This window comes from Tasmannia lanceolata, unplaced genomic scaffold (assembly GCF_043159265.1).
Source record: "Tasmannia lanceolata isolate RefF3 unplaced genomic scaffold, GAP_Taslan_0.1 ptg000008l, whole genome shotgun sequence".
In the NCBI taxonomy this organism is placed as follows: domain Eukaryota; kingdom Viridiplantae; phylum Streptophyta; class Magnoliopsida; order Canellales; family Winteraceae; genus Tasmannia; species Tasmannia lanceolata.
The window spans coordinates 62,402,411-62,424,262 of record NW_027518685.1 but is presented as its reverse complement, the minus strand read 5'-3'; the positions used below and the strand labels follow the sequence as shown (position 1 = coordinate 62,424,262).

The following is a 21,852-nucleotide window of genomic DNA, read 5'->3' as shown; positions in this document are numbered from 1 at the left end:
CGGCTGGGAAAATGATGCCTCGAGCGGAGAGGGAGGGGCATATGGCCTTGATCGTCGCTGACAGACCTTCATCGGAGCTGGTGGAGTCTCCGTCACCTACAATGGTATGGGAGGGGACTCAACTGGATAAGGAAGAACTGGAAGAGGGAGAGGGACCGGTGAGGCATGAATATCTGTCTCACTGTCAGTGGGAGTAATAAAGAAAGAGGCAGACTCAAAGAAGGTAACATCGGCGAAAATAAAGAGCCTGCAAAGCCGAGGACTAACACCTATAACCTTTCTGGGTATGAGAATAGCCCAGAATGATAAAGCGCTTCACCCGGGTGTCTAATTTATCCAGACCAGGAGCAAGTTTGGGAGCGAAGCAAACACAAACAAAGACCCGTTGGGTAAAATAGGAAATGGATCCCCTGTGGATGCAAAACAGAGAAAGGAGATTTACCATCTAAAACCGAAGAGGGAAGGCAGTTAGCCAAGAAACAGGAGGTAGGGTGGCATTGCTCCAATAGGCTTTAGGGACCCGCTTTTGAAAGAGAAGGGTGCGGGCCATATCAAGTAAATACCTCAATTTCCTCTCAGCCAAACCATTTTGTTGGGTGGTGTAAGCAAAAGAGGATTGATGTACGATGCCATGAGTAGCTAAGAACTCCTGAAAATAATTTGATGTAGAAAAATACTCCCTAGCATTATCAGTGTGCAAACATGAAAGACCTCAGAGCGATCTTTGAGTACAAAGAGCCATGTCATACGAGAAAAGTCATTCACAAAATAATAAAGTATATATATCAAAAAAGAGATATGGTCTTCTAGGGACCCCATATATTATAATGCACCAACTCAAATGGTCTCGAGACCCAACTAACGACTCGGGAAGGAAGGGACACACGATGGTGCTTCTCAACTTCACATGACTCGCACTGAAATGACTGAAGTGGGCGAGAGACAATGGAGGTATGCTGAAGCCGCTTAATGAAGTGATGGCCAAGGCGACAGTGCCACTGATAGGCATCGACGAAACTATACAAAATGGTAGGTGACAGGCGACAGTCAAGATGATAAAGGCCATCCACCTCACGACCCAAACCAATCGTCTTCCCATATCCTGAAAGATATAGTAAGAAGGGAAAAAAGAGCCAGAGTAGTTAAGATTTTTGGTTAGCTGGTTGACATAGAGTAAATTAAATTAAAAGGAGATATAGAGACACAATGTACTGACGATAAGGTAAGGCTAGAATGAGGGGAAAGAGTCCCAACCCTAGAGATGGGAGTAGTGGTCCCATCGGCAAGAGTAACGAAATGAGAGGCATAATGAAATGGCCGAAAGGAGCTAAGTGAAGTAGAATTACCATTTATGATGTGGTTCGAGGCCCCAGAATCAATAATCCAGGAGCTGGAGCTAGTAAGTAGAGAGGCAGTTGAACTACCTAGCTGTGCAAAACCTGCAGTAGGCGGTCAATTGCTCAAACGTAAGCGCTGAAACTCCTCATAATCGGCATTGGAGAGAAGGAAAGTATCATCAGGTGTCGCTGGGATGGTGGAGGAGGATGTTGAGGCATCAAGAATGCGGTGATGTGAGCAGAACGCTGGGGTCAAAGCTCAGAATGTAAAGCATAACACGAAGGAGGATCCATAATGACGGGAGGATCCATGAAGACAAAGAGAGAAGGAGGCTCACAACCACTGCAATCGCGAAGGAATAAAAGTGAAGAGAGAAATCAATAGGCGGGTCCCAACATCAATCCGCGGCCCCAAAGGATATCCATAGCAAACAAGGACATAGTATGAGAGTCAAGAAGAGGAACTTGGAGCCACAGAGAGGAGAAGAGAAGAAAATGAAGGAGTTTAGTTCATGATAAAGAGAGAAGGTGGGAGAGTGGGGGGGGGGGGACACAAGTGCCCCTTGGAAAGGGAGAGAGAGATTAGGGTTTTAAAAGAAAAGGGGAATTAGGGTTTAGAGGTTAGTTGAGTCGAGAAGTAGAAGGAATTAGGGTTTAGAGGTGAACGAGAAGGGGTAGGTGAGTGGTCAGAATGTGGGAGAGAGAGAGAGAGAGAGAGAGAGAGAGAGAGAGAGAGAGAGAGAGAGAGAGAGAGAGAGGTTCTGGCTAGGGTTTAGGGGAGGGAGAGGGGTTACGGCGAGGGTGAAGCGTGGGGGCTGGTACTGTGGGGTGGCAAGAGAGAGTGGATGGGAGGGCTGAGGGTTTAGTGACGGAGGCGTGCGATGAGAGAGAGAGAGAGAGAGAGAGAGAGAGGGTTGGGTTAGGTTGAGTCAAGTTGAGGGTTAGGGTGGAGGCCAAGGGTGGAGTGAGGAGAGGGGAGGAGGAAGAAAGAGCTTCAATGATGGTCCCTAGGGTATCACAACCCTAGGGCTCTGATACCATGTTGAAGAAGGGAAGAGAAGAGAAAAGAGTGAGTTGGGGAGCTAGGAGAGGAGTGAGTTGGAAAGTAGCTCCCCCTCACTTATGTATTTATATAATGAGTGAAAAAGAATACAAAGACTAAATTGCCCTTAGGCACATGTACACTTCTAACAGTGTCCAATTCTATCTACCAGTCAGTATGCTATTAATGATTGATATTTCGTTACTTATATAGTAACTTCATAATGTATTTGATGCATACGAGTCCTTTAGAAAATATGTATGAACAATTTATCAGTAAAGCATCAGAAGCTAACAACTCATTGAATCGAAATCATTATTAAAAAGTTTTACATAAAAATCTTATTTATATTTGTAAAAGTTCCCTGCTCCAATTCGCTTACCGATTTGGAAAGCCTGTTTGTTCAGGATCATCGTCCTTAATTAAATTCTTTCAACTACTTATGGCACACCCATCTGTCTCTCTCTCTCTCTCTCTCTCACACACACACACACACACACACACACACACACACACAAAAGAAGGAAAAGAGCTAGAAATCTCATCAGGATTTAATTGGTAGAAAATCTAGAAGGTTACATATGTCGACGGAGAAATGTTTCTCCCCTTTGTACTGGTTAAACAGTAATTAAGCGGAATATTTTTGCAGTGTTTGCCTGTTATATAGGACATCATTCATGTGTGGATGTTCGGATTGCTGAACTTTATTGTTTTCTTTCATTTTGCCGGTTAGTGTATTTATTTATTTATTTATTTTTGAATGGTGCCGGTTAGTGTATTTATCTTTATGCACTTGTATCAAATTTTAGTTACAGTCTTTAATTTTTGTTTTTGTTCTATGATTTGTGCTGTATTTACATACTGAGTTGGTTCTTTAGTCTCATTCTTATCTATTCGCTCGTTCATGCGTATTGATACTTTTCTCTGCCTGTGCTCTTCGGCTGATAGGGTGCAGATATTGAAGGTGATGTCCCTTCAGCAAAGCGATTGCGGAGGGCATCCTCTGACGCTTTACAAGATGCCAGTGGCGAGGAGCTTTCTTTGTATACTTCTGCTCCAAATAACTCGGATTCTGCACAGGTCTGTTAAGTTGTAATTACATTTCTATGTCATCTTCCAGAACTACTCTAGATTGCTCTGTTGTTTTATCATTATTCGCCTTTCAATCTGTTGCTATATTGCTTGGGGTAGAGTACTTTAAGTTACCAGAAATTGTATACCTTCAAACCTAATCATTTGTATCACACGTGTCAATTATGAACCTGATTTCCAACTTAGTTCCTTTTTGTTGGAAAAATTTTCAACTTAGTTCTTTATAGTGGTTTAACCATATTTTCCTTACAAGCTATGTATACATTTTATAATTTCTAAAGTTTAACCCAGTAGGAGTTTTGCTTGAAATGCATGATGTATGACAGGAATCCATTTTCTGCAATTATTTGAAGGATGAAGCTTTATTAATGAAGATATAGGTGCGTGCGTGTGCGTGTGCATGTGCGTGTGCATGTGAGGTGGGGATCAACTGAGTATGGCAGGGGCCAACCATTCAAAAAGGAGGACAAAACAACCCTTAGGGGGAAGGGGATGATCAAACACTTCCAATATCACTGAGTATGGCAGGGGTCAACCATTCAAAAAGGAGAACAAAACACCCCTTAGGGGGAAGGGGATGATCAAACACTTCCAAAATAAGTCCAGACTCACGTTTTGTTAACTTCTGTTGAAAATGATGGGTGCAGAGGATTGGCAATGCCATGAATGTCATTATCATAACTTTGGATGGCGGTTTAGATGCAGAAAATGCCCACAGGCTATACTGATTCCCTCCACTCTTCCTCCTAGGGAGGTCCAAACATGTCCAAGATATAAGGATTGGGATATGGTTTTATTCTCCTTGCCAATACCTAAACTTTAAGTGGCGGGTCGAATGTCGCTGGTGTCATTCGACTAGGGCATCATTAAAATGGATTCCTCCATCACCCAGGGCAAAACCTAAGCATGTTGAAGATAACCTTTGGCCTGACTCGGGTAAAATTTATTGCAACACAAACTACGCGCCTCCAACCTTATCTATTTTAGGCCAGGAAGTGGATATGTGATCAGGTTCCCCTCAGATCCTGCTTGATCGGGAAAAAGAAACTCCACAATGAGTCTTTGCAGGAGTTGTGGAATTGGGCACGAGTGGTCTAGGAGCTCCCATCGTTACCTTGCCCCTCTTCTCTGCAAAGGATGAAGTTCTTTTTATGTTTGATTCCGAAGTGCAGGCTTCACGGATTATTGCTAAGGGATATGCGGCCTTAGAAAACCACCTACACTCTCTCTCGCCTTGGAAAAAAAGATTTTATTCAAGGAGAGGAGGCACTTTGGGTTCGTTTTTATGGCATCCCTTTGCATGCTTGGGCTGTCTCTACGGTGGAGGCTTTAGGGGGACTCTTTGGCAAGGTTGTAGAAACCCAGATGGAGGGCAACCATTAGAATTGTATGAGCTTCGTTTCAGCTAAGATTGTAGCCACTCGATGGCTCTTCCCTTATTCTGGTATAAGATTGAAATCGTTGATAAGTTCTATCCCATTGGGATTGAACTCTCAAAGGAGTCCTCCGAATCTCCCATTCAGGATTCCGGTTTACCCTTAGCGGCGGACTGGCCAATGGCGTCCTAAAAGCCATTGTCAGGTGAACCGTTGGGCCCTTTTGGGATTTCAAATTCAAATTCAAATTCCAAATTCCTTGCTGGGAGGCCTAAAGAGCCGTTGACTATTCCAGAACAAAGTTTGATGGGACCTGCACCGAGAAAGGAAGATTTTTTGGGATCGTTGGTAAGTCCCAAGAAACCTACCCCTTACACCAGACGGAAGCATGCTTCATATGTCAGGAAGAGCGTTGTCAATCGCGCCCATGGCGGTGTTTACAAAGATTCGACCTTCCCAATCAGGGGTTTAAGGTCCCAAGTTCATTTCATCACGAATAAGATAAGCACCATCTTGGGTTCCTAACCGGGGGCAAAAAAGAAACTTAGCAGATTGATGAGACTCTTAAAATCCGGGCTTCCTAGGTTTGGCCCCATCTATAACTAGTCTTATAGCTGGGGTTCCCGAGGTTGAAAAAGATTGTGACAATTAAAATAGCCGGATGGCTTGTTTTTTGTATTTTCATAGATAGCTAGGGAGGCGTATTGTCAGAATCATAGCACTCCTTCCTAGGAATGAAAGGTTCATTGCTCTACAGCCCTTGGTTTTGCTATTAAAATGCTCTCTCCATCTAAGTTTGAAGGCAGGATCCTTAACAAAGTAAGAATGGCCTCCCTTGAGGATCCGGGAAGACCAGCTTCCGCAAGATTAGCAGCTCTCCCTCTCTATCTCATTCTGGGACTTCACCAGGAATTCAAGGACCGGACGTTGTTCTCTATGGAGACAAAAGCTATTCCACTTTCAGACGGTGGGTTGTCAAATAGTGGAGGAAGTTTTGGCGATCAGCGACTCTCAGGAAGTCCTGATCCCCTTCTCTGAGGTTGTATATCTGCTAGAGTTCTTGACTTAGCATGGCATGTTCATGTCTTCTCCGGTTTTGTTGCGTGACCTAGATCACCAAACTAAATGACCATCTAGATGGTGTTGACAAATTTGTTTTGAGGAAAGCCTTGCATGAGAAGCCTCCAAATATGGCACTTTTTGTTGGATTCGATCTGTTGGGGGCCTCGGGATAGTGTTTTGGAGTTTGGGGGAGTGGTGAAGCCTATGATTCTAGATAGTAGGGAGATAAAATAGTTATCTAGCAGGCCAGCAATGCCTGGACGAGGGAAAGTCATTGAAGTGGATGAATTAGTAGATTTTCTTTGTTGCTTTTATCTGGTCTGGGAGTATGCTCCTGGTCATACTTAATATTGATCCTATGTATTGCAAGTTGGGACATCTGGTCCCCAATGTATGTTCCATAGTTTCAATAAAATTTGTCATCTTTAAAAAAAGAAGAAGTCCAGACTCATTGTTGGATGATGGGTGAGGGAAAACAGAGAAAATAGTTTCCTTAACTTAGAGAAGACTAGAGAAGATTGAAAGAGTAAGGAAGCAAGAGAATAGAGGGGATTGGAAATGTTTCGAGGTGCAAGTTTCCTAACTATGGTTTCAGGTGCTGTTACAAGATTTGTGTGATTTTTTGGAGCAGAGCTGACCAAGATCACAGGCCCAATCTAGAAACACAGAAATACGACAGCAAATTTGGAGCGGCCCAGGATGGACAAAGTGATTAGAGAATGGAAGCTAAAGACTAGGAAGTGATGGGGAGCTCTGCTATAGTAAAGAGAAGCGGCGAGGAGGTGACAATCGTCCTCGACCCGATGGCAACGGAGGATGGATTGAAGAGATGCTTGGTTGGTGGAATGACATGGCGAGAGGTAGATACAATAGTCCTTACAGAATGGCCTACAGAGAAGTGGCCAATGCCAATGCCAATGCGAGGCTGAGTGGAAGTGAAGGTGCTGGGACAAGGATCTTATATGTTCATGCTTGCAGACGACAAAGAGGCAACAAAGATTTGCAGGATGGGAGGGGAAACACGAGTGTTCTATGCGTGCGTGTGTGGTTTTTTTTTTTAAGAGGGGGTGGGGGTGTCTTGCAATGATTATTCCCGTGGTACCTAACTTGTCAAACTGGGGCAACAATTATTCACGTGGTATCCAGCTTGTCAAACTGGAGCATCGTCTATATGGATCGTGGTTTTGGGAGATCCATTGCATGCTTGCGACGAAGAAACATTTTGATCCATTGGATCAATCTCTGGCAATGTCTTGGTAGTCGACTTAGAGTCGATCATGGGGTTGAGGTCAGACTGTTCAGAGGTGAAGATCCTCACTAGGAATGGAGAAGCCTACTCAAAACGGTAAGAGACAGACCTAAAAACATGCCACAATCGGAGGTGTCGATCAGGCCACCACTGCCATGGCATGTGGTAGTGGGGTTTTCTGTTCCAGCACACACCCGGAGAAATATACACTGTAATCTTCAACGAAAGAAGCAAGGAAGTTAGGAAGAATTTGATAGAAAGGAATTTACACGGTAATCTTCACCACTGCCATGGCATTTGCAGAAACATTTGATAGAAAGAAAAGAATTTAGAAAATGACCCACTCTAAGAAGCTAGGAAGAATTTGGAAGATAGAAAATCGAAAAAACTGAGGATTCTCGCATCCTAATGTGTGTGTGTGTGTCTATATATATATATATATATATATATATATATATATATATATATATATATATATAGAGAGAGAGAGAGAGAGAGAGAGAGAGAGAGAGAGAGAGAGAGAGAGAGAGCTATCTGAGCAGCTGCGTAGGAACACTTATATATATATATATATATATATATATATATATATATATATATATATATATATAACCCCTTTGTTACGAAGCTCCTAGTGAGAACCAATAAGCCCACGGTAAGCTTCACCGCATAGATGGTGAGGGGTACCTGATGGTGGTCTCCTGCACCTGAGAGAGCCTTCAACAATGGGGAGCCGTTGTGCTAGATGAATGTGCGGCATTTCTCCTATTCCTGGGAATCCCTTCCGAGTTTGTGGACAAAATGGAACAAGAAGGGGGGCTAGGGGTTGGGCTACGTTTTTTTTTCCTGAAAATGATCTCTCCCTTGCTACATTAAAGACAACCAAAATTCTAATAGAATGTAAAGTTTATTTTTACTTCAATACTGCATTACATTTCCTTTTCTTCTACTTTTCTTCTACTTATATCCAAACAGACCCCAGGGGATTTCATCTGAAGCATCCTCCTACCTTTGCTTGCCGTACTCTTTACTTTTATTTTTTTATTTTTTGTTTATTGCTTTTGATTGTTTATGAGTCCCTTGTAATCTTGAATCCACTATTGATTTTAGGTCATACCCTGGTCTAATTTAATTTATGACCACTTGACTAGTTTGACTCTAATTTCATTATCCTTGTTTTTGGTCTCCATCCTATATTAGAATCCTTGAATTGTTCCACGGCCTCATTGCATAAATGCACAGTTATTTGATAATGAATCTAACTAAAAGTTGTGACTGAATTGATTGAGGAATCTTAAACTCCAATTTCACTAGTCAAAATGATTGTTTGAGTAGTCAATAAAGGAAAAGAAAGAAGTCACGATTGATTAATTCTTTCATTTTGTCTTGTGGGTAAGGTTTGATTTATTTATTTTGTTCATGCTAGCAAAACATTTTAAATGGTTGTTTCATCACATTTTGTTGACTATTATTTTCTGTTTTTTTGATTTATGCAGAAGACCTTCTCCTTTGCGGTGAGGGATTCTTTGATTAATATTGGCCCTTTGAAGGACTTCTCATATGGCTTAAGGATCAATGCTGACCCAAATGCAGTAGGAATTGCAAAGCAAAGCAATTATGAATTGGTTGGTAACACAAGTGATCACAATGTTAATTGTTTTAATATAGTAGTAATAGCTACTAATGTGTTTTTCTCTTTTGATTTGGTATAGTAAAATTCCACTTAAGTTAATAGAAACTTCAGCTAAGACACTAAAGGACCAACATCCCCCTCCTCCCTGTGAACGTCACAGAAAAGAATTCTTAAATACCCATAAAATCATGAATAATACTTTTGCTACAAAAATCCAACCCACTACTTTTTCTGTTGTTTCTTAAATCTATGATCTTTCAGTTGGGACAAACAAGTTGTGACAAACAAGTTGTGACAAACAAGTGACCAACAAGTGTCTAGTTTAGCATGTTTCATATCATTGACATTCATGCTTGACAATTTGACCATTAGTCATGGTGATGCAGATATTAGGCATTATTTCCGTATTATTTAGTTTCTAGTATTTTTATTTCCATGTTATTAGTTTCTAGGATTTTATTTTCTTTGTTATTTAGAATTAGGAAAGTTAATTATTTTCCATGGAATTTTATTTCCATCCCATTGCCTATATATAGGCCTCGATGTATTAGGAATTACAACTTTGAATGAATAAAGATTGATTGGCTTCTCCACTATATAAGTTTCTTTTCCTTCCTCAAATTTCCTCTTTTCTTCTCCCCTCTAATTCTCTTCTTCTAATTCTAGTTCCCATCTCCTCTTCTTCCCCTACTCTTCTTCTCCTACTCTTCTTCCCTCTCTTGTCTACTTCTTCTCTTTCTCCCCATTCTTCTATTTCTCTTCTCGGTCCTACATCAAATTTGATATCAGAGCAACAGATACAAGCCTTTGAAGATCACAGGGCAAAGATCCAAGTTACAATTTTCGGTTGTTATCTACCTCCCGGATATAAGCCGTCATTGTTCGTTGATTTCTCTTGCAAAACAGCCCCCAATAATCCAACAGATCTAAACCCAAACAACCAAGCCTATTCTTGATCTTTTACACTTCTTTTTTATTGAAAGGGCAAATAGATAATATTAATAAACGAGACCGAGGAAGTCCCGAGATAATATTTTTACACATCATTGCTCGTTGATCTTTTACACTTCTTCACCACCACTAATTCCAGCCTATTGAAACCCACTCCCTTGCCTATCACAGAACCACCAACAGTTCCTTCTCATAATTGTTCTTAGCCAATCTGAGAATAACATCTTACATGTACCCAATCATCACCTTATTTCATCTCAACAGAACCCATCTTCTACCTCTCGAAACCCTAAACCAAAAAAAAAAGCCCCAATCTCTTTTAAAACAATAACCAGTATCTTAAACAACCATCTTCCCTACCTATCTTAGCTACAAAAACCCAAATCCTCCTTTTTGTTTTATTTTCACGCAGATAGGCCCCACTAAAATTCTTTTCCTAAGATTTTAGGCGTCCCCCAACTCTGTATTCTCTAGGATGATTGAATTAGCTGTCGGAATTTCCGTCCTAAATTGATTATGGACCTTGCCGGGTTTTTTGCACTTAAGCATATTCTCATATTGCCGGATTTTCCGCTACTGGCTGATGTGTTTATTGGAATTTGAATGCATCACGCTGCAATCCGAGGGAAGTTTTTTTGTGTAAATTACGTATTCCTTGGATACAATCTCTATTAAGGCAAGTTACTTGTTGTGCACGTTTCCAATAAAGGCACAGAGGTAAGTACCGTGAGACTTATATATATATATATATATATATATATATATATATATATATATATATATATATGTTTTGAAAGGCGACAAATATATATATTATAAATCTAATCGAAAATTTATAGAAGATAGGGACCAGTCGTCCCATGCATATTAATAGCGTCAAGGACGCTAAGAAACCAAAAAATCCCAAAAAATCCTTATAATTTGTCATTCGTCAAGGGGGCCACCCTTCCAAACTCAAAACAAATTACCTCTAAACACTAAGAACCAAAACCCTGAAAAAAGAACCTCATATAGAGGCTCCCCTTAAGATGAGCACCTTTGTAAATCCGTCAGGAGCCCAACTATTTCAGAAGCAAATACCTCCTCATCAAGACTGATGACCGAGAGTTCCTCATCCAATGATTCTTTATCTTTTGTTGCCTTCTTCCTAGAAATCATAGCTTCAAATTTTTGGATCCCCACCTCTTTATCCTCCTCCCACCGAAGAAGTCTTGAGGTCTTTTCCTCTGACATCACCTTGATAAAGAAGGGTTGTTTGTGCATGGGAGAATGAGTTTCTTTCACGTTGCGTGACCCAGTCAAACTGAAAAATACTTCGGGCCTTGTGTTGGCCGCTTCTTTAAATAGCTTCCATTGACGTTTTAGAAAATCCCTAATGACTTCTCTATGAGTGGGCGATTGTTTGGAGGCTAGTTCCTCATTATACATCTTCGCTTTCATCCTTCTCAAAGAGTCCTCCATCTCCGATAATTCCACCGCTCGATTCCTCTTCCGGCCCAGAACCAGGGGATTCGAAGAAGACGGGCAATATGAGGACGAAGCGTTCTTGTTTTCCATCCTGTGTATATGTGTGATTTTCCTTAATTCGGATATATTAGAGGGAAAACGAAGAGGCAAGGAAGGTGGTAATGATGAACCGCCTCGGGAGGATTACTGACTATATGCCAGTTGTCCAAACTCGCATTGAATATTGATTGCAAGATCTCCTTCTATCATAGATGAATATTAATGGCGCCGTAGTAGCCATTTCCGGACATCCCAATAAAGGTAATTCTTTACGGCTTCCCATCATATATTAAAGTTCCAATAAATGAATATTACTCATATCTCGAAGATTTCCTTGGGGGTTCGTCCAAAAACAGGTGTTTCAGTCATTCCTTTGTTAAATGAGAGTAATCATTCATCCAATTGACAGCGACGCTACGTCGCCAATATCAGAATAAAAGATATTACCTTCCCAAACACAATCCCTTAACCCCAACTAAGACTTGGGGCACCCCCTCATCCACAAACGACACATACATTGGGTAGCAAGGGGGCTCCAACAAACCTCGTTTAATTTATCTTTAAAGCTTCAACCCCTTCTGATGTGAATTTCAAGGGGATGCTCCTTTTGTCCTTGGATAATTTTCCACAAGACCTCCCGACAGAATCATTTGTGTCTATTCTGAAACCTTGTTTTCCTGGACGCACATTTTTCGTCTTTATAAGTTCCGGAAATGTTCCCTGGGTGGGTAGTCCAGAAGTCCCAGGCCTATTGATACCCAGATCTTGCCTTAACTTCGCAGGTCTATACTTCAGTAACTTTTGACGCATGGAACTGACGTGCCAAGAAAGTTGTTTATTCCTTTTGGATCCTCTCTTAGTAGGTTCCGATAATGTGGGGAGGGAGCAAACTAGACTTGGAGGGTTTGAAAATCCTAAGGCCCTGTCACCATTCATTGGAAGGGACAGAAAGGAGGGAGACGCAATACCCCGCAAGTGACCTGACACTGTTGTGATGGCATCGTCAGGTGATGAAATTTGAATTCGTGGGCCCCATAGGGTCAACGGTCTCCCTACCCAGAGTTTCCGAGCAATGTGATAGCATCATCCCTGGCACCGCCGGTAGCTTTTCCTTATTTTGAGTACCAGTCTTCGAGGGTTCAAACTCCAGAAGGGGAGGGGCCTTTCCAGATTGAGGATTCTGATTTTCGGTTTCAGCACCCAACTGACGTCTATTACCCCGAATTTCAACTCCGACAGTGTAACATTGGCCCAATGTTCGGATCTGAATAGAGCGTGGAAGTAGCTTCCACCACGGAACGAGAATTTTAGCTGATACGAATGACATGCAGTGGTTATGATCCCGTTCCATTTTTACTTCCAAGACTTGACCGAGTAAGCTACCTAAAGCTTCAACTGTTGATAAAGCCCAAACATGAAGAGGGATGCCATAAAAGTTAATCCATATCGCCTCCACACCTTGGACAGACTCTGTACTCGAGATAGAGAGAGAATGCAATTTGCTATCCCACGCCTCCATTCCTTTGGCCAGGATCATAGCGGCTTCCTCCTTCGACTCAAACATAAACAAAACCTCATTCTTTGATAAGTCACATGGACATGAAAGAGAAGGGATATTCTAGGATCACTTAGCCCACTGCCAAAGATCATCAAGGGATCCAGATGTATTCTTCTTCTTCTCGATGAGGCAGTTTTTAAGGGTATCCAGTCTTGTTTCCACTTCCTTGCCCGAGATGATTAAAGACGGAGTACCCGCTCAATTAGAGAAGGGATCGTCCTCGAATCAGGCCATCGATCAGCTTCCTTATTAGCATTATCCAGTGTGGCATCCGGGTTGGTTTTTTCCTCACCAGACGAGAGATTACCCTCCATTCTAGTCAAATGGCACCTCCGGCATTGGTCCCTCCATCTGAAATTGAGATAGTTACAGGATGAGCAATTCCAATCCCCGGATCTCCAATTTGAATTCTCCTTATTTCTTCTTTTCATTAACCCCCTTCATGGATATGGGGTTGTAACTCCAGGTAAGTGGTATCGATTGTTTTGCTTACACCATCGACAACAACGTCGCCATTTGAAGTTCGAGTAAGCACAGGCTAAGCAAAACCAATCGTCTGCCATTCGAATAGAGACTTTTATATATATAGACAATTATTATATATAAAAGGCAGGTTACCTTGTGATAGAAAAGAGAAAAGTGCTGATAATGGAAGTAGGAGACGTGTACACAGTTACAAAATGACATCCCCAGCATGCATTAATTAGTCACTGTTTTTGAAAAGGAACTTGCCTGACTACTTTTTGTAACCTATAATGGTAAGCCACAGTCAAAAGTAATTATTACTTTTGGTAAAGGAGGTTGGGTAACTTAGAGAGTACGATTCATTTTTCTCAAATATAAAGAAGATTATATTAACACCCCCATTCTCCCTTGCACACCCCCTTCCATTAGCAAATACCTATTTACAAACCCCTCTATTTTACCTTTAGACATGCCCAAAAAAAAACACAAAAAAATCAGAAAAAGAAAAAGAAAAAAGTTTCCCTCTCTACTTTTTCTCTCTACCCCATCTCATTCTCTCTTATCACCCGAGCCATTTCCGTTAAAAATTGGGTTTCGCCATCAACACTAAACTTGTTCGAACTTTTCGAGTGTATCCAGGCTACTTTCGGCAGTCAACAGTGAGTGCAAGCACTACAACGACCAACTTTGGGTGTCTGTCCGTTTTGGTCCGACCACTGATTCGAACTATCAAGGAGTCCGATTTGAGATCCCCGAAAAATATTGTGTTCCATTCGACATGACATATATCTGACGATTGATTTCATTTTTCAACGCTGATCCTAATGGCCCCGCCATATGTTCCACATTTTTATGGGTACGATGGTCGATATTTGCAACACCAGACTCACTACCGCTATTATGAGGATGCATATGTCTACAGTGGATCTACGCTCTAGACGCATATCATGAGTACTATTGCTATAATCACCGCGTGACTATCTCTCGAGCCAGAGATACTGTACTACGACAAGCCCAGTTGTTCTAGCTAGAGATAGTGAGGGCGCGTCGTATTGCAGGTGCACCTCCATTTAGTCAATGGGAGGAGATCCGTTCTGTGTTTATGAGAAATTATGCATATCAGTATGTACAGAGATTGAAACGAGAGCGAGCAACATATAAACGAAGATTGATGCGTGAAGAAGCCGCTCGACGAGAAGAAGTTGCTCGACTTGAACAAGAAGTTGGAAGTTCAGGCAATCTTGGAAAGGATAGTGCGTGACTTGGATGAGAGGAAATTGGTACGCGAGGTGCAGCTCGCCACGAACGTGAAGCCGCCGCCCGCCGTGAACGAAACGTCGTAGCCCGTCATGCACGAGAGGCCTGAATTGAAGCAACGAAGGAATTTGCTAACACTATTGACAAGCCAGACACAGCTGATGCTATTGGTCCGACATGTGATATTGTGGATGAGATCATTATAGAGGTTGGGCCCATGAATATGTCAAATACTGAGTCAAAGATCTCCGATATAGAGCCAGAGAGTCTACTGATTGTTGAGGCAGACGTCGACGAGCTTGGCGATTCAGAGATTTCCCCAGCACCAGTTGCCGAGCATCTAGAGATACATCTTGACACTTCCACAGTCGGGATAGTTATTGTGGTAGAGCCATGTGAGGCTGATTCTTTGAAAGAGTTGACCGAGCACCGTCATGATTCAGCGGCGAGTGCCTTGCTTGACGAGCCATTACTTGAGACAGATGTTTGAGAGCATATTGTTGATGATTGGCCTATCTTTGAGCCCGGTTGAGCAGATTGTCCAGATTTGTGCTGGCACAGAGGGGCTTGTTGCGCAGATTGATCAAGAAGATTGCTCGCCTAATATCACTATGCCAGACACGGTTCTAGCAGATGACTTTGTTGTTGATTCCATTGCGCTAGTTGTGATACCAGCAGATGATGACCTTATTGAGGCTTGTCATGGATTGGTACTGCCCATAGGTACCATGCCAATCACACCGATCCAGGACGAGTATGTTGCTATCTTCCCAGCCAATTTACTTATCCGGCACAACTTGCGTTCGCATGATTCTACATGAGCGATTACTTCTATATCGTTCCGCTAGCATTTTAGATCACTTTCACGGTTGTCACGAGTATTAGACATCTGGAGCGCTTCCGACGGATTGTGACTTCTACTTCTTTAGTTGATCATCTACATCTTTGATCCAGGCGGACTAGAACTCGAGGTCGACTTCTTTTCAAGCGGGGGAGAATGATGCAGATATTAGGAATTATTTCCTTATTATTTAGTTTCTAGTATTTTTATTTCCATGTTATTAGTTTCTAGGATTTTATTTTCTATGTTATTTAGAATTAGGAAAGTTAGTTATTTTCCATGGAATTTTATTTCCATCCCATTGTATATATAGGCCTCTTGTATTAGGAATTACAACTTTGAATGAATAAAGATTGATTGGCTTCTCCCCTATACAAGTTTCTTTTACTTCCTCTAATTTCCTCTCTTCTTCTCCCCTCTAATTCTCTTCTTCTAATTCTAGTTCTCCTTTCCTCTTCTTCCCCTACTCTTCTTCTATTCTTCCCCTACTCTTCTTCCCTCTCTTCTCTACTTCTTCTCTTTCTCCCCTTTCTTCTATTTCTCTTCTTGGTCCTACATCACATGGTTGCTTTCGCTAGAACATAATAGATTGTTCCTTTTGTTAGGGGTTAATGAGTAATATAACTTTAAATTAATAATGATGTAATGATGGGAAACTTTTTTTACCCGTATCTTGGATTTTTTAGTCATTTTCACCCTGGTTTATGGGTGATTGCTTGGGCCATAGGTGGTAACGTTTAGGTGACCAATTAAAACACTGAACATAGGCGTAGGCTAATAGCATTGACTAGGGTCATTGTATGTTCGCAACCATAGTTGCCGGGGTGGGAAACATAATCGGGAAGCGAAATGGGAAACACGAAAAAAAAATAGAGGGGAAACTGGAAATGGGAAAATCTATGAAGCACGGATACGGGGGTACGGGGTGCGGGTACGACACGATATAGACACGTGGATACGTGATTTAAAAAAAAGAGAATAGGATACAGGTATGTTGGGGGTACTCTGAACATATTATATTTTTATATTTTATTATATATTTAGAAAAATTAAAAAAATAAATATTTTTTTAAAAGAATTCATACAATTTAATTGGAAAACAATCAAATACCAATAACATCACCAATACAGGTGCGTGGCCCCCCGGAATGTACCCGGTACGCACCCAAGGCGGATGATGAGGGCCTTCGGAGATTGCGGGTGCATCTTGGTGCACCCTCATTTTCTCGACGATGTTTGGGTACATTCCCGGTACGCACGCAGGGTGTACCCGTGCACACCTGCTCCCAATACGCACCCGATACGGGTGCGTGGGACTCCGGGGAGTACCCGAGCGTCATAGGGGAAAACCATTAGATATCGTACGAGAAATGTCTTAGGAATTAGAAACGTTTCAGAAACGATAGAGAAACGTTAATGAAAACGCATGTGAAACACAAGGAAAACATGAGATATATGGTTTTGTAGATTTAAATTTTGTTAAGTTCAAATTTTGTATTTGGATATTACTTACTTTTAGTTTTCATTACGGTATACGCTGTTGTTTTCTTTTTTAATATCTATTCCACTTTTTTTGTGTGTGTGTTTTTTTTAAATAATTTTTGTTAGTTCCACACATTTTCTCCACACGTTTCACATATGTTTTCTACATGTTTTCCATACGTTTCTCATGTGTTTCATATAAGTTTCTTATATGTTTCTCATGCATTTCGGAAACTAGTTTCCCACCATTTAGGGGAAATGAGTTTCCCGCCTTTCCGAAACATGTTTCCCACCTTGCCAAGGAGTTTCCGGCTACTATGTTTGCAACCAACCTTGGTATGCATTGATACAAGAGAAACACTTATGGTGACAGCATTGCATGCTCTAATTGTTCAACACAAATCTATCCTATTGCACTGATGCTTATGGACTAATTTGTTCGTACCACACAGATTCATAATGCTCTTCTCTGTTTCAAACTTTCATTCTGTTTCTGTGTTCTATATTTGTTGTTTGGCGACATATTTCTTTCTCGGGCAAAAGACTTGTATCACTTTCATTCTTATAGTTATCTGCTATCCATTTTTCATGCTTATTTGGTTCTATTGATAACCAAGTCTAGTATGTTATGCGTATAGAGGTTTATTGTGACCTGTGGTTGTTTTGCAGGTTTGCTGTTCTGGCCATGGTAAAAATGGTGCTCTTTGTGTACTTCAACAATCGGTTCGTCCAGAATTGATCACTGAGGTGTGTCCCAAGTTATATGATCTTGTTCTATATGTTCAGGGATGAATGTGTTCGAAAATCTTTTCTGTCGTTTAGCTTTGATAACTTACTTTATTTTTCTTTACCTAATTTAAAATATCAAATCATCGCAAAGAGGTTGTCAGTGTTTAGAAACAGTTAACTGTGGAATCACAGTTTTGTAACTGAAAGGTCTATTTTTATTTGCATGTGATTGTACATTGGAGAAGAGGTTGCCCTAATCTGTCACCTGTGAATGACCTGGAAGCTTGCAACATATGAGGACTTAGGAGGTGTAGATGTGGCGATTCTTTGACCAAGTTAAAAAAAAGGGCGGCCAAGTGCACGAGGCTCCCGCCATTGCGGGGTCTGGGGAGGGCTAGATGTACGCAGCCTTACCCCTGCTTTGCGGAGAGGCTGTTTCCGTTACTCGAACCTGTAACCACCAGCTCACAATGGTGCAACCTTACCGTTGCGCCAAGGCCCGCCCTCTGACCAAGTAATATTATCTACATATTACTTTGACCAAGTAATATGTAGATAATATAGAGAGAATAAATGGAGTGTTTTTTGCTGTGACAAGGGAGTAATCGTCTATTTATAATAATGCAAAATGTGATTACTAGTGACTAGTGACTTGTATGCAAGCAATATACAAAAGAATGTTTTACTTTAATGAAGGGCAACCATTTAGTGCTTGACTATTTCTAACAGTCACTTGAACAAAATCCAGTGCTAAAGCTTAGAGAATTTGCTTGAACCTTGTCAGTTACGCAAAAGTAGAAACTATAGCTTTATGCTCTACTTCCGCACTAGACCTTGAAACAGTTCTCTGTTTCTTACTGCTCCATGACACTATAAGGTTATTATCATACTATAGAAGCCAATTATGGACAGTCTAATATCAGGATCATCTACCTATTCAACATCTGAATAGCCTTTTACCTTTATATCCTTAGTGTTCTAAGCATGATAGAACAATTCAAAATGTATTGTACACCGTATGTATTTCAAAATGCATTTGGATACTCTTATATGTTCCTCACTTGGACCGTGGAGAAACTGATACACCTGGTTTACGGCATATGTAATGTCTAGCATGGTAGTGTCGAGTACTACAATGCTCTTATCATATTCCAATACGCAGGGTATTCTTTTACCTTTTTCTCTTTTGTACTTTATTTTTTGTTGTTCACTGTTGGTGTGTTAACTAGTTTGCTGCTTATCATGTGGAGCCTTTCTACTAAATCCATGTCATGCTTATGTTTAGTCGAAACCATACCTTTTGAGGTTCCTTTTAAATTCCAGTTTGGGGAGATAATGAAGATCCAGGACATACTTCATGGAGAAGTCCATCTTCAATTTGTTTTGAAATAATGATGTCATAAACATAAACCAACTCTGACACCATACCCAACTGAGAGCATTGATTAGAAAGGGAGTTGTCTGATGTTATTTTATATCCCATCTTGAGAATGTTGTTCAAGGTCAGGAAATAGTCAGACAACGTGTGTGACATCTTATGAGGTTTCTCCTTGTTCATTTTTTGTTTAGGCGATTGTCAGGAGTTTGGATATTGATTTTGTGTGATTATATATAGTGTTAAGGTTATCATTCATGTTAGAGGTATCTAGACCAGCAGGCTGTGAAGGAGGTGGTGCGTATGAGGGGGGCCATCTGCACATTTGGGTAATAAAACCTGCCAAGGACCATGCGAATAAGCCTTCACCTCAGGCGGTGAAGGAGATACCAGAGGGACTAGTACTGACAGTGGAAGTGTAGGAGCAGGTGAAGATGTAGCAACACACTCAATAAAGTAAGATGTATCCTCGAAGAAGGTAACATTTGCGGAGGATTAACATGATGAATCTGCAGACTATAACACCTATATCCCTTCTGAGTGTGAGAGTAGCCTAGGAAGACACATTTGATGGCACGAGGATCGAGCTTATCTAAATTAGGAGTAAGATTATGAATAAAGCAAGTGTAGCAAAAAATTCTAGGAAGTAAAGGAAAGGGATTTCCAGACGGATGTAAGACTGAGAAAGGCGACCTATTCTGTAGGATGGACGAAGGAAGACGATTCGCCAGAAAGCAGGATGTGAGACCAACATCTGCCCAAAAAGTCTTTGGAACATGCATCTAAAACAGAAGGGTGCGTGCCATGTCAACAAGATATCTAAGTTTCCTCTCAGCAAACATCATTTTGCTGAGAGGCATCGGCAATGATGACCGATGAATAATGCCATGACTAGAGAGGAACTGGGAAGGAAAGGAAAGAGTCGACATGTCACACACATCAATACGCGGCTCTGGAAAGGAAAGAGTTGACACACCGACAAAAACACACCACCAAGAGAGGTGAATCACCAAGCATTGTCCCGGAACCAACAATAAGAAGAAAAAATGAGAATGAGGAGTATCTAGAACATGAATATGAAGGGATAGAAATATGTTAAAGCGAAGATTATGGATTGATGTGAAGAGTTTACGTGATTATGGTTAGGGTTTGAATGTGAAAAATCGAAAGAAAAATGGTTTGGGTAGGCGCGGCAGTGGGATAGGAGGTTGGGAGGGTGCGGTTAGGGTTTAGGTCCCAAAAAATGGATGTTGGGGAGGGGCGGCTAGGGTGAGGGCTGGGGTTGGAAAAGAAAAGACCAAAAGGGATGATGGTAGGGTGCGGCTAGGGTTATGGGTTGAAAAACCCAAAAACAACAGTTTTGTTTTTTTATTTTTTTTTGGGGTGGGTGGGCGGGGGGGTGTTAGGGTTAGGGTTTGGAGAACCCAAAAGAACGACTAGGGTTAGGATTTGGAGAACCCAAAAGAAGAAAAGAGAGAAAAAAATGGGGAAAAGAGTGTTCTAATCTAACCTTCAATATTGATGGAGAATCCTCTAACTGTTATTAGCTCTGATACCATGTTAGAGGTATCCTATCTTCCATGGTGGAGAGTATGAGAAGGGATGAGACGAGTAGATGAGAGGTGTGTGTGTGCGTGTTTGTGAGTTTGTGTGAGTGATACGCTCACTCTCAACAATTCAAAATAAAAATAAAAATACAGTGTTAAGGTTTGTTACGGACACCAATATATTCCACATGAGTGGAAGGTTCGGCCTCTCTCTCTCTCTCTCTCAGAAAAAAAAGAAAAGTAAAAAAAACTAGGCAAGGGTGGGGAAGCTTTGTTTTGAAAATTGACATTTGAGTTGGTTATGGCCTATGTTGGGCTTGTATTTTGGTGTTTGGGATGCTTGAAAGGTTAACATCATCATTTTCAGATTTATAGCCTTATTTTATTGTAATCTAGATGTGTTAATGAAATTTCATCGTAACTGATTTGACTGATTCTAATGGATGCATATTTGTTAATGTCAAGTTCTGCAACATTTACTAAGGCATCAAACTTCTTTGTATATTCGCACTAGGCAATATGCCGCAATGTACACATGTAACATAATTATGCACATGGCTGCAGAATGCAAATTCACTTACAAAATGCTTATCTATGTGGATGATTACCTTTGCACTCTTAATGTCTGTTCTGCATCACTTGATGTTTAAATCCATTTTTCATGCAGGTTGAGTTAGCTGGTTGCAAAGGAATTTGGACTGTATATCACAAGAGCACACGTGGTCATAGTGCTGATTCCTCAAAAACTGTGTCGCAGGATGATGAATATCATGCATATTTGATCATAAGCCTCGAGACTCGAACAATGGTAATCTCCAAACTTCATTTATCTTGTTGAAGAACGGAATTGTTAACTTATGTTTTGATGTCAAGGTGCATTTCCACCTATCAGTAATGAAGAATATTTTTTTAGTGTGGTTGAAAATTGGACATGGAGGTGCTGGCAATTGGTCTTTGTTCGATTTGTTACTGCACCATACACATGTCCTTTTCATTTTCTCTTATTTATTTATTGACTAGGAGTAGTGATGTCCGAGATTTTTCTAGTTCTAGACACAACGTAGATTTAAAACTGGAGAGTCAACTTTAAAATGTAATTTAGGTACACAGATCAAACTATCTCCGCCCAAATTGACTCGGGACACTTGTTTATCTTGGGAGGTCCACTTTCCTAAAGTGCGCGCTTGCGTGTGTATGGGTGTGGTGTGTGCGTGTGAGAATGCTATTCAATGAACATCTATTTTCAACCCTTTAGTGTCCTTTCTCAAAAAAAAAAAGAAGAAGATTTGGTCCTAGATAATAGTGGAAAACATGAAGATGGGCACCTTGAAATCGAAGGTGGTTGAATCT

General features: G+C 41.0%; 1 protein-coding gene across 1 annotated transcript in view; it reads left to right on the top strand.

Moving 5' to 3' along the window:
* The window catches only part of CPSF160 (cleavage and polyadenylation specificity factor 160), a 114,455-nt gene that overhangs the window by 33,666 nt on the left and 58,937 nt on the right, over window positions 1-21,852 (top strand). The window contains exons 11-14 of the mRNA XM_077389609.1: window positions 3,328-3,459; window positions 8,655-8,783; window positions 17,521-17,598; window positions 21,170-21,310. Coding sequence (XP_077245724.1) covers window positions 3,328-3,459; window positions 8,655-8,783; window positions 17,521-17,598; window positions 21,170-21,310 — 480 coding nt within the window. The remainder of the gene's footprint in view (window positions 1-3,327; window positions 3,460-8,654; window positions 8,784-17,520; window positions 17,599-21,169; window positions 21,311-21,852) is intronic.